Consider the following 13,940-nt stretch of genomic DNA (forward strand, 5'->3'; position numbering starts at 1 on the left):
ACAGAGGGGAACAAAAAGCTTCACAAGGCTTCCTCCCCCGCTGACCGGTTGCCTGCCGCACATGGCACTGAGCCTCCGGGCTCGATGGGGCTCAGCGGCCAGCCTGGACAGCACTGGCCTTCTGGGGCTCGGAGTCTGCTCTTTGTGGTCTGGAAAAGGCCGGCACGGAGAAAGTTGCCCTTTCAGCCTTGCATAATCTGGGTGTCGCTGTTGAAGAGAAGTCCGCGTAGGGAGCCAAGGCTGCTTTTCGGGAAGCAGCATGATGGGGTAATCATAGCTAAAGTCTGCCTGGGGCTGGACACTTAACAAAGTACTTTCCAACCCACCCTCAGATAGCAGCCCTGTGGGAAGTCATTCCTATGACCACTTCAAGGATGAGGAACCAAAAACCTGCCATGCCTTCCCTAAGGCGGGGATAAATAAAGCGAGTCTGCTCTCCCCTTCTTGGCGTGACTGAACCTGAACTCCCAGACCCATTAACACTGGAAAATGGGAGGCCTGGGACCCGCAGCTCAGGCTTCCTGGCCTCTGCTTTCCTAGTAATTCACTGGATAAGTTGGACGTAGGCCCTACCTTTTCTCTGCCTCTGAGGCCTTCTCTCCAGGCTGGGTTTTTAAAACATTGACACCGGTTGTTGCATTAAAATATTTCACTTTCTTAACAGCATCACACATGTTACTAATGGAAGGAGCCTCAGAAACATTTTAATGACTTCGTTTTTTTAATCAAAAAACAATCATTTTATGTATATAAAATGTTCTTATTGGTCTAGAAGGATCTTGTACTAAAAACATTGATATTTCCATTTCACAGACCATGACTGTTAGCACTTTTTTTGTACTTAGCTACTTAACTTGCATGTTCCATGAGACAGCTAGATAATTGAATCTATGTATGCGGCTGTCTTGCTGTGTGTGCACATTCAAAAATGCATGTGTGTGTATAGACACATCCTCGCACCTGAGTATGTGGGAGTGGAGAGATGTTGGGTTGAGACAACTTCCTGATCAGCAAATAGACAGCTGCTAATCCAGAGATGCTGGTATAATTTCCCAGCGTTGACTTTTTAAGCAGTCTAAGACTCTGGCTGCACATTCATTCATTCATAATCAGTTATACACCAGACTATATCCTAGGTCGTCTCCATACAGCACCTCTAATATTCAGATAAGCCCCGGAAATTAGAGTTTATAACCCTCATTGAATATATAAGGAAACTGGGGCTCAGAGAGACTAGTCTCTTGAGTTTTCACAGCCAGTAAGCAGAAAAATTGATATTTGAACCCAAGTACACTTAGCTTCAAAGGCTGTGTCGGGAGTGTGGTGGCTGCCCCCACAGAACCATATTCGGGAGCCATGGAATCTGGATGGACCAAGGAAAGTGCAATAGCCCAGGAGATTTTGAGTTGAATGGTGGCGGACAAACACGACACCCACAACCCATGTGGCACCTGCCACATGGCCGAGGCGTGGAAGGGTACGGCGGGCTTCCAGGATGACAGAAGGCACACGCGGTGGCTGTGGAGATGAGGCTGAGCAGGCATCTCAGCACCACGTCCAAGAGGGCCTCAGCAGCTACGCTGGGAACAGACGCTGCACCTGCAGGCACGGCAGAGCAGTACCGTCACAGCTGTGTTTTAGGAAAACAACTTTGGCAGAAAGTTGCTGAATGATATAAAGGAGAGGGCAGGAAGGTCGGTCGGGAAGCTTCAGCACTAGTTTGGATCACAGGGTTTAAAGCAGGTAACAGACTGGAGTGGAGAGATGGGTTTCCAGAAGACAGCAAGCAAAAGAAATAGGGCGTGTTGACCATACACGTGGTACAACAGGAAAGGGGAAATTCAGGCTTAGGAAACTGGCTAATGGGATACCACTCAAAGAAAAGCAAAATGAGAGCAGGAACTAATTAGGAAGGAAGTTGGTGAGCCAAATACGGGATGTTTGAGTTCAAGGTCCCTGGGTGCTGATGAGGACTGATCTACTAGATCAGGTGCCCGGCGTGCACACTGACCCCTAGGGCTTTGCTCGGCCTTGGTCAGTTTGCCTCATTATTGCATCAGCCGCTCTTGTTGTGTTCTATAAGTTCCATTTCCTTGCCCCTTTTTGTAGCTCTTTTAATGGCCCTTTATCTCTGATTACCACAGAAATATGAGGGCACTTTCAAAGTCTCATGGAAAAGTGGAATAAAAAGGTAAGCTTATCTTAATGCAAAAAAGAATTGAAATCCATGAATAGTTTTTTTTCCCCCACAATACACAATTTCCCTGAAATTTTTGAAGTACCCTCATACATTTTATGGTTTGGATCATTCATTAGAATACTTACCAAGAGGAAGAAAAATTATTTTGTCCATCCTTTCTTTATTCAAAATTTTGCACCATTTGATTTTTGTGGTGAAATATTTCATTAAATCTGTTTAAACTCCTAAGGATTCTGTTACTGAATATTTCTCATACCAACAGTAGAAAAAGTAAGTTATTAATACCTTTTAGAAAAATGAATAAGGAATGTATGATTCTTAATGGAAGCAAAACTGAAAAAAAATACCAATTCATGCCTACTTTTGCAAGTTATGTTGTCAACAGTAAAATGATGTGTGTCTGAGTCCCAGCTAGGGAGCTTTGTGGACAAGCTCAGTACTCATAAGATTGTCAATTCTCCCCAAGAGCAAAACTGGAAGAAACCTCAGAAGTCATCTAGACCCCATCTTCCATGTTTCAGCCTGGGTAAGCAAGGTCCAAAGGGGGAAAATCACTCCGGCTGGACCAAAGCAGAGGAAGGCACAGGACTCCGTCTGCCAGCTGCTGGTTAGTTAAACGCTGAGGACCTTGGTCCATGAAGGTAAGTACATGTCCATTCATGTCTTCCAGGTGGCTCCTTCTCTGTCATGCTCTGTGCTTCTCCCTGTTGAAGGCCTCGGCTCACACTGTGGAGCTAAATGATATGTTTGGCCAGATCCAGTCACCCGGCTATCCAGACTCCTATCCGAGTGACTCGGAGGTGACTTGGAATATCACTGTCCCGGAAGGCTTTCGTATCAAGCTTTACTTCATGCACTTCAACTTGGAATCCTCCTATCTTTGTGAATATGACTATGTGAAGGTAAGACACCCCTCCATCAGTGATTCTCACCTGGGCCCAGAGTTCCACTGGGAGTTAGGAAGCACAGACGAGACACTGTCCTTATACCCTCCTAGGGTGGCATCTAGAAGGTCTCGATGTGATGAAGGAAGGTCGGGGTGAAGCACTAAAGTGGAAGCTGAATGCTAGAATGAGAAAGGACCCCAGGGAAACTGAGGCAGGTAGGGTGTGACTCAACCAACCACAGCATCCTTGGCTTCTTTCTGTTCTCAAGCCTTTAATGTTTTCATTGCCTTCTACTCCACAGTCTGGGTCAGAAAAGCACAGAGCCTTCAGAGTAAGCAGTAATCAGAAACAAAGTCATAATTATGTCCAAAGTTGAGCTATTAGAAAGCATTGCTCAATTCCAGAAATGATAACCAAATGTTTGGAAAATGTAGGCTTTGCAGAAGCACACGGTCAGAGGTGCAGGCGAAAAGGTGGGTTAGACCATGGTTCTTTCTGAAAGGCCTTGATTGCCATGCTAAGGGCTTTGTATGTCATCCGCAAAGGCAGGGAGCGGGGGGTTCACTGTGAGAAGAGGATACAGAAACACACAGGGAGGAGCAGCAGAGGAGTACAACATAAAAACAACATGCCCTAGAATTTAGAAAGAACCCACAAAAATTGCCATGAGCGGGAAGTTGTTTTTGGTTTAAGGTGGGGCTGAGATCAGAGAGTTTCAGAAAGATCAAGTTTATTAAAGTTGCCTCTAGTTCAAAAAGATGTGGACAGCTAAGGACCTACTTTCTAAGCTCTCTCTGACTTCCCAGAAGGATTCTCTTCCAACAACTCTGGAGTTGGCTTTGTGTATTTTTAGTATTGTTGTGGTCAGATTTTTTTCTTATCCAGTTGTTCAATAGGAGTTAACCTTGTATTAACCACAGTACTTGATCACCAGCAAAGTTGTGAGTTTTCAAGGTGCTTTCTAGTGTCATTCAAACTCTAAAACAATCCTAGGAGACAGGAACTTCTAGTCTATTTCATAGGTAAAGAAACAAACTCAGGAAGGTCAAGCAACTCACCCAAGGCTCTGCAGCTGGTAGGTGGTAGGTCAAGGTTGCAAACTCAAGTCTTGTGACTTTGACTCCAGGCTCTTTTGGCCACCAAAGGACTGACCAGTTGTGCTCCCCTGAGCCTCAGATACTGCAGGGATTTACAAAGGGGAAAGAAGCCTGGTCAGAGGAACTGGAGCCGCTCCTATGTTTCAGCACGTTTTTTTTTTTGTTGTTTTTTTTTTCAGTTAAATTTTTTTTTAGATTTTTTTTAACTTTTATTTAATGAATATAAATTTCCAAAGTACAGTTTATGGATTACAATGGCTTCCTCCCCATAACGTCCCTCCCACCCGCAACCCTCCCCTTTCCCACTCCCTCTCCCCTTCCATTCACATCAAGATTCATTTTCGATTCTCTTTATATACAGAAGATCAGTTCAGCATACATTAAGTAAAGATTTCAACAGTTTGCTCCACACAGAAACATAAAGTGAAAAATACTGTTTGAGTACTAGTTATAGCATTAAATCTCAATGTACAGCACACTAAGGACAAAGATCCTACATGAGGAGTACGTGCACAGTGACTCCTGTTGTTGACTTAACAAATTGACACTCTTGTTTATGGCATCAGTAATCACCCTAGGCTCTTGTCATGGGCTGCCAAGGCTATGGAAGCCCCCTGAGTTCACCGACTCTGATCATATTTAGACAAGGCCATGGTCAAAGTGGAAGTTCTCTCCTCCCTTCAGAGAAAGGTACCTCCTTCTTTGATGACCCGTTCTTTCCACTGGGATCTCACTCGCAGAGATCTTTCATTTAGTTTTTTTTTTTTTTTTTTTTTTTCCCCAGAGTGTCTTGGCTTTCCATGCCTGAAATACTCTCATGGGCATTTCAGCCAGATCCGCATGCCTTCAGCACGTTTTCTATGTAGGGTGTTGCTACTGAATATGTTGGTTTTGCATGAAGTATCCCATGGTGCTCCACGTCAGGGTGTCTCAGTCTCATCCTCTTCTATATTTTGAAACTGGATTCCTGTGTGAGAAAAGTTGTCTTGAGCATTGTAGGACTTTTAGTAGCATCTCTTGCTTCTACTCATTAAACCCCAGCAGCCGCTCCCCTCCAGTCTTGACAACCAAAAAACTATCTCCAGATGTTTCCGGTGTCCCAGACCATGGCAGGAGGGGGTGCCCTTTGGTAGGAATGATGAGACTATTGTGAAACAAAAGATCTGGCTATGTCAGAGAGACATAGCCTAGAAAACACAACCTCTGGCAATGACAAAGAAGCAATCTGCTCAGGGACTGGCTACCTAGGCTTGATGGCTTGCAATCCTTACAGCTCCAAATCAAACACGGTGCTCCAAGTTGCAAGGAGTGAGCATGGTGGGGAAGGAGCCACAGATGCACATGTGCATGCTTCCAGAAGGCAGTCCTGGCATTGGACTCCTGACTCCCTGCAGGGGTCCCAGCAGCCGGGGCACACGCTGCACCCTCATCAGCCAACAACCCGCATTCACCTGGATCGGGGCCCTATGCCCTCGTCCACACATGCCCGTCAGTGCTTCCCTCCGATGGTCAAGATCTCACAGGATGGCAGGGTACAGCACCCTCCAGAAACTCATCTCGCCCCCGATTGTTGTTGTTTTTATTGCTTTTAGAATATTTCCTCCCTCGGGAACATTTCCCTCTAATCACCTTGAAGTAGGCTCCATACGGAAAATCAACAGGAGTGGAGCTGTGCAGGCTAACGGTCACACTCCTGCCCATCTGATGTGATCACGCTGAAGCACCTGGAGGCAGAACAGCTTGAAGGTTGCCGCTCTGCCCAAGTTCCCCCTCGACAGAGCGGAGACTGGAGGTTGGAGTGCAGGGGCAGCGCTAGACTCCACTGCCTCTGAAGTCCCATTCCCAGAAGCTTCATGCGCATGGTTGAAGCCCTGTTCACTTTTTCTAACTGCCACCCCAGCCCCTGGCCCAGGAACATGTGCTGTTTCTGGCTAAGAATGAGAGGCGAGCTCTTCACTTTCGATCTGAATCAAAGCACGAGTGTGCCATGTGACTGCCAAATCCGTCAGCACTCCTCTCCAACAGTCTGTGTCTTCATCTGTTCATTGAGAGACTGGATGAGAGGATCCCTAAGGCACCTTAAGTTCCAGAATATCCTAATCCCAATTCTCCCTCCCAGGATTTTTCTGATGACCCCGCCAAATCGTCATTATCATAGTCAGGATACTCTCAGAAAATGGTGAGGCCATGGTTATAATACCTACCTCTCCAAGCTCTGGGGCCAAAAGCACATGATCCCAGCCCACCCTCTGCTGAGTGGGTTACTGCAGTGGCAAATTGTTGGAGCGGAACTTGTACACCTGCCAGACCACCTCTGTCCTTTGCCAAGCAGATTGCAATATCACGGATTTTCCTTGGAAGTGAGAATGTCCTCTGTTTTGAAAGGTTTTTACTCCATGACTCAATTCCCTTGGCAGGTTAAGGAGTGAGTGTAAAGGACTTTCCAGCCCATGAGAACCCTTTCCAGCCCAGCCCATGCCCACAAACCGCCCTTCCCACCCAGCCCATCAGGGTGGCCGTGATGGAACTGCTGACAGTGCACATCAGTAATCTGAAGAACAGCAGGACTCCAAGCCCGTGGGCCGGATGCTCATTTATGAAAATTCCTCTCTAGCCTGATTTCCCACAGCCCTTGGTTCTTGAGCGGTGTGTACACGGCAGATGTGCACAGCAGCATCTGCTTTCTTGTAATATGGCTGCCATTGTGGATTCCTGCAGGGCACGATTGAAGAATCCCAACCACGGCTGGTAAATGGCACAGGCTAGAGGCAGAGCACAGGTGCTGGCCAGGGAGGTGGGAGACCTAGGTGCCGGTGGCCGTACTATCCTAACTAACCTTGGGCACGTGACTCTTTCTAGAAGGGACTCTCGCTTTGTCAAATGCAGAGAGTTGAACCAGATGGTGTCTCTGGCTAACTTAACTCTGAATATCTACATATCTAAAACCTTAGCAATCACAGTCTACCTCCATAATCATCTCTGAAGTCCCAAGAAGAAAGAATTCAAGGTCATGCTGGAAGCAGAATTTATCTCAAGGCTCACAGTCTCTTCTCTATTTAAATAACCAACAGTGGAATCTCATCTTAAGAACGCATAGATTTTTAAGTTGTAAGATAAGGCAAATGTTGCCTACAGTCAAACCTGCTCCTAAAAATTCCTTAAATATAATAGAGTACTGTGTTTTAGTATGTCCAGAAGAGCCTTTTGGCTTCCAGAGATGCAGCAAATTTCAGTAATTTTGGTTGAGCACCAGATGGAGTGAGCAACTAGTACTTAGAAAAGAGATATAGTTACTGAAAGAGGTAGAGTTACTTAGAAACCAGAACCACCTAAATAATGGAGCATGAACACACCTCATTTTCAAGTTCATTTCATGACATCTGCTCATTTGAAAAGATTGGCCTGCTGCCAATTGGTTCTTTTTCTCATGTGCATAAAAGGCCAATCGGTGTCTGTTGGATATTGGGATGACACAATGCCACTGTCCTCCTGCGAACCCTGTATCTTTGGCTTATTATTCAACATTTCCTCCACTCTTTTCCTTAGTTTGGCTTCTTGTTCCTCTCATCCAGTCCATTGCCATGGCCTCCTCGATGTCTACCTGACACCTTAGTCCACCCACTTACGTATACCCAGATATTCTCTTGGAACATTGCTTTGATTGTGTCGTGCTGAAAATCTTCCAGCAGCTGCTCATTTTCTATGAGATGAAGTCTAAGAATTCTATTGAAAGTCTGTGATAAGGTGGCCGCCTCCAAGGAACAGGCCCTCAAAGGTGAATTAGATGGTTTCCAGCCTGGAGGAATTCGCAGGTTCACAGTATGTAATGAGACAGCTGCCTAATGAACAAGCTGGACAAAGTAACACAAAGGGTGTGAGACAGAGGGCTGAGTGTGGGAGTGGTCGTTCCTGGGTAATCAGGAAAGCCTGTGGAAATAGTTGAGGTAGGAGACAGGTCTTTTGAAGGGTAAACAGGAATTCCACAGTGCAGTTCCCTAAGCAGATGTCCCAGCCCAGCTCCCTAAAGGCATGAAGGTAAGGCAGGCCAGGATAATGCAGAACAGAGACTAGACAGGGTTGGCACATTTCAGGGAGATGCAAGAGAAAAGCCTAGGAAGGCCATCTGAGGGCAGACAGAGAAAATCCTTGGTAAATTTGGGTTTAAGCATGTGTACCCAATGTCACAAACAAGTGCTCAAAAGGTTGAACTAATTCTGCAGATGCGTTTTCTAAGCCAGCCAAGAAAATACTATTGGCTCAATCTGCGTTTTTAATAAAAGCAAATATGAATTCTCATCAACATAGAGTTTCTGACCTCACACAAAAGTCTACATTTCCAAATTCTTTCAGAAAATCTGGTGACTCTTGCAGCTTTCTGTGTGCCAGCAATCAGCTCAAACAGGTAGAGGGGGTCCTGGACACGGGGTCCCCACCACTCCTGTGGTTCCCTCTAGGCTAATTCTTTCTCACATCTTGTTTTCACTATTGCTTCTCTTACAGTAAAGAAAGTGAAACATTCGCTTTAGTGTCTCCACCAAAAATAGTAAAGCTGAAAGGACCTGGGAAAGACACGTATTTCTGGAGGAATCAGTGAAAGCATTTCTTTGCAGAGTCAAGAATATCCCTGTGTGTTTAATGTGCAAATCATGTTTTTATCTATAGAATACAAAGCAGCTTATTTCACTCTGCTTTGCATCCCATCTGGTATCTTTTATTTATTGACATTATTTCCTTTTATCTACTCTCATTTTATTTGAAAGGTAGAAACAGAGAAAATGAGAGAGAGAGAGAGACAGAGAGACAGAGAGAGAGACCACAGAGAGATCTTCCATTAGCTGATTCACTCCCCAAATGTCTACAGCAGCCAAGGCCAGGTTAGGCCACAGACGGGAGCCGAGAACTTCTTAGGGGTCTCCTGTGTGAGTGACAGGGAACCCCAATGCTTGAATCATCACCTGCCGCTTCCCAAGGTGCACATTAGCAGGAAGCTGGGTCAGAAGTAGAGAAATTGCAACTTGGAGCAGGCACTTCAACACAGAAGGCAGGCTTACCAACAGTACTCTACTGCACCACCTTCATCCCTTAGCCACATCTTCCATATGTTGGTTCACTCCCCAAATGGCCACAACAACCAAGGCTGAACCAGACTGAAACCAGGAGCCAGGAGCTTCCTCTGGGTTTCTCACGTGGGTACAGGGGCCCAAGCACTTGCACCACCTTCTGCTGCTTTCTCAGGCACATCAGCAGGAAGCTGGATCACAAGAGGATCAACAAGGACTTGAACTGGTGCCCGTATGGGATGCCAGCGTCACAAGTGATGGCCTTACCTGCTCTGCCACAGCACCAACCCCACCTGGCATCTTTTGGCAGTTCAGCCTAAAATCTCCAGTTAGAAGCTATGCAGTGACATGGGGATACGGAGTATGGGGAGGTAACACAGTCAGGGGTATTCTTGAGGAAGGAAAGGGTGGTTGAGCACAGGTAAAGGCAAAAGAACCTGGCATCACTGAACAAGGTTGCATAGGTGGTTGTATTGCATAGATTGCCCATGGCTGTGTTGAATGTAGTACATGTTCCCAGGGAGCCCACAGGCTTCTAGGAGAGCTGTGAAGCCCAGGTGGGGATAATGGAGACGGCCGTGCTTGCAAAAAGGAGAGGGAGGAAGCAGAGGTCCTAGGCCAAGTTTATGACAGCATGGTAGCTAATGTCCTGGAGATGGAAAGCAGGAAGATGAAGATCAAGGTCAGAAAGACGTAGACTGAGTTGAGGTGCACGGAGTCTGGAAAACAGTTAAAATGCTGATCTAGATTTTGAGACAGGACTTAAAATACCATAAGGCTAAAGTCCCATCTCTGCCACTCCTGAATGAGGCACCGCAGCCATGCTTTCTGACTTCTGACCGCCTAAGCACTGGTTTTGTCCTGCTCATAATGGATATAGTATCTTCGTCATGGTCTGTGGACGGACCTAAATGAAATTATGGCTGTTAAGTGGAATCAGTATAGCACAATACAGTTGCGCTGAGCAGTTTGGAGTCAGGATTTAGGGCCAGTCAGACCAGGGGTCAGGTCTTGTCCCTAGCTCTTTCTAGAGCAGCTGCTTGAACTTGGTATGATTCTCTTTCTCCATCTGTAAAAGGGGCATAACAGTAATTGCTATTTCTTGGGTTTATTATGGATGCCAAATGAGGAGAATGCTTTAATGACCTGAATCCAACACATACGTAATTAGTTCAATAAATATGATGACAGCAGCAAGGATGACAATGGTGTGGCCAATCAAGTGCCTGCCAGCCACCACCATATTCCCAGCGAATGTCAGCTTTCTCACCTCTGGTTTTACCTCTACCCAGCTTTCCACAACCATGCTCCATCACACAGTTTTTTCAGACAATAGGTAGGAAAGGGCTTTGAAAGGAATGTTAGAATGAAGGAGTTTTTTTTTTTTTTAATTTCTCCTATGTTTGTTTCTTGCAGCAACATAAATTTTATACCAGTTTCTAACCTATGAGTACATTTGATTCTTATAGGATAGGAAGAGCAGAGATTATTATACCCAACTTACAGAAAAGGGAACTGAGGCACAAATGGATTTGCCCGAATCACTACAGAAATGCCAGGTTCCGATCCTGGTCTCCTTAGTCCCAAGTCATGGCTCTATCCCTCATGGGGTCCTTCTCAGACCAGTTACATCCTGAAAGGAGCCCTGATAAGCTTCCTGGGCAGGCATTATTCCTAAAGCATCACTTAGCCTGTCAGTCATGGTCATTTAGTAAAATAAAGGACCTTGAGGTTGTCTAGACCATATTAAAGAACTTTCTTCTTTATCCAGCTTTGAGGGGAAAATATCTTACAAAAATAACAGGAAATGGGATCTGAGCTACAAAGGATGGGAAAGTGCTCAGTTTATCTGCTTGTGGTGCACAAGTTCTAATGGTGAGCTCAAGGTCATTCCCACTAGACTGTCAGCCCCATGAGTTCAGGGCCTGTGTCTGTGTATTCTCCAGTAGCGAGTACAGTGCTTGGGCAGAGCAGGAACAGGCCCACCTCTCCTGGCAGTGAGCTTAAAGGGAAGGGCTCTGGTCTAGAAATCAGCCACGGATCCTGCTGAGACCTTGGGCCAGTCACTGCTCCCGTCAGGGTCTCGCTTTTACATCCTCCCAGCAAGGGAACTGGACTTGCTGCTCTCTGCCAACTCTCCCAGTTCTGATGGCCTGCGACTCCGAGTCTATCCCTGCCCCAGACCCAGCTGGGTCGGGCTGCATCTTGCTGTGTAATTGAGAGAGAAATCCTCCAATCCCAGAGCTCTAACTTCCATGCAGCACTCAGTGTTTACTTAGAACATGCCCTCTGCCCGCAGGCTGCGCTGACCCCAGCTCCTGCAGCAGCTCTGCTAATTCTCTGAGAAGGGACAGGAGGCCTTGGTCCCAGGAGGAAATGAGAAAGTGATAACTGTTTCTCATGAATGTCAATTCCGCAGTCCCCAGTGAGAGATTCTTCCCTCCTGAGACACCAGGTTCCAAACACCAATCCTAACTGAAGAAACAGGAAGTGCAAATAAGCCTCAGGAAAGTGTGACAATAGCTCCTTTTATGCAGAACTGCAAACAGTTCAGGCTCGGGGTGATAGGGAGCCAAAGGACGCTCCTGGTGCTGGGGCAGAGGATGTGGGGGTGTGGGGGTGAGTGTGAGGGGGGCTTGTGACAGGGGCAGGTACGGGGCGGGGTGCACATCTCTGAGCATCTGCGAACATAGGAAGCAGTTTCATAGAAAAGTAGAGCTTGAGTTTTCTCTGGGGGGCTTGTAGAAGGAAAAGTAGGAAGCAGACAGAGTATTCATTTATCCTACAAATAGCCCTTGTTTAAAGAAATCATCCTTCCCTGTGGCTAGCTAGGATCATGGCTGAGACACTTACAACAAAAGACAGAGCGACATAAATCTATGTCGTGTAAGGTTTGCGTGGCCTAAGTGAAGACTCAAAGAAATGGAAAGCTGTGCATATTTCACGCTTAGGTTGATGAAGAGAGAACAGTACTGGAGAGAGATGATTGATGGGAGGACACAAGGCTATGACGTCATGGTAACAAACTGGGGACAGCTTAGCCAGCCTGTTTGTTCAGAATCCGCTCTGTATCCCAGCCTCTGCAGAGATAAGGGTGTCCTTTCCTCTGAGTCTGGGGAGGGTCTCTCTGGTGTGGCCTACGTCGAGTGAGGGCAAGGTGAGCATGACCTGCCTGCCTCTGCCACGGGGCAATGTTTGGGCGAGCATATTCTTATCATCTTCAAGCGCCTGCTTGGAAGACAGCAATCATCAGAGCAGACAGAAATCCCTGCCAGCCTGGTGCTTACACTGCAGGGGGGTGGGGCAGACAACACCAAACAGAGACCGCAAGTCCATCCTGTAGGGAGTCCTGCTATAGAACAACCTGCAGGGGGTCAAAGGACATCAGAGGCCACCAAGGATGAGACTGGCTGCAGTAGGAAGCTGGTAGGCAAAGAAACACAAGAGAACAGGGTCAAGGGCAGCTGCAGGAGTTCAGGTCTAGGTCATGATTTAAATGTCCCCCTTTAGAGCAGACCTCATTGAGAAGGCGGCATCTGCATAAAGACTTGAAGATGAGGAAGTGAGCCGCTGCTTTTCCCTGGGGAAAGGCATTGCAGCCACGAGGAACGGGCAGTGCAGAGGCTGCCAGGTGGGAAAGTGTGGAGTGTACGCGTGAAGAACAGCAAGGAAGGAGGAAGGACAGGAACGGGAATGGGGGCGGAAGCCCACGGGTCCAGGTGCGGAGCACGAGGGAAACTGGGAAATAGGGCTGTGACTAAAGGCTTCCAGGTAACAGCAGATTTCTTTTTAAGTATTTATTTATTTTGAAAGTCAGAATTACAGAGAGAGGGAGAGGCAGAGAGAGCCTGCTGGTTCACTCCCCAGATGGCTACAAAAGCCAGCTCTAGACTGGACCAAAGCCAGGAGCCGGGGCCAGGAGCTTCATCTGGGTCCCCAGCAGGGGCCCAGATATTTGGGCCACCATCCACTGCTTTCTCAGGCACGTTAGCAGGGAGCTGGACCGGAAGTGGAGCAGCCAAGACTTGAACCGGTGCCGGTTTGGATGTAAGTATTACAGGCAGCGGCTTTACCCGCTATGCCACAGTGCCAGGCCACAGCAACAGCAGATCTTACAAGCTGCTTTCATACCCACGTCTCCTTTGACCACATGACGCCTGCAGGGCAGCATGAGTTGTGCCTGTGGGAAACCTGAGGCCTGCAGAGTGTGGTATAGGTGCCTGTAAATGATTAAGGACCAGACTTGGCGGGTGGGTGGCAGCGAGGGGGAAGAGCCTGCAGTGTCACCGCTCAGTGACAATGGACGCTAACAACCTAGGAGTGCAGAGAATAGAAAATGCTAAAGGCATTAGAAAGTGATGAGTTTTCACATAATTGGCTTATTTCTAATATAATTTATTTCATTGTAAGGTTATGAAACTTCACTTTTAGTGATGCTGTGTCTAACAACAGGGTAGCGAAATCTCTGAAAAGCTAACGATTGGCGCCTGTAAGCTGGTGTGAGCTGCAGACTCCAGCATGCTGCCGCTGAGGAGGTTAGAGCGACACAGGATCTGCGAGTCGATCCCGATCCCTCGATCGCTCGGTTCCTAGCCCAGCACTCCGGAAAGATTTCTGGGCAAAGATTTGAGGATGTGAATTGGGGCTGGGGTAGGGCAGGGTCCTGGACAGCAGTAGACGTGCCTGTAAATGCAGC

At 47.0% G+C, this 13,940-nt stretch overlaps 1 protein-coding gene across 4 annotated transcripts in view; it reads left to right on the forward strand.

Annotated features, from left to right (window-relative positions):
* MASP1 (MBL associated serine protease 1) overlaps nt 1-13,940 on the forward strand; it is a 70,237-nt gene that overhangs the window by 3,290 nt on the left and 53,007 nt on the right. For 3 of the 4 annotated variants that reach the window (XM_070073181.1, XM_008266637.4, XM_008266639.4), the window contains exon 2: nt 2,871-3,102. In XM_070073181.1, the coding sequence (XP_069929282.1) occupies nt 2,871-3,102 (232 nt within the window). Of the gene's footprint in view, nt 1-2,859; nt 3,103-13,940 lie in introns of those variants that run through there. The other variant, XM_008266638.4, reaches the window with a different exon arrangement.

The sequence above is a fragment of the Oryctolagus cuniculus genome, chromosome 4 (assembly GCF_964237555.1).
Source record: "Oryctolagus cuniculus chromosome 4, mOryCun1.1, whole genome shotgun sequence".
Classification (NCBI taxonomy): domain Eukaryota; kingdom Metazoa; phylum Chordata; class Mammalia; order Lagomorpha; family Leporidae; genus Oryctolagus; species Oryctolagus cuniculus.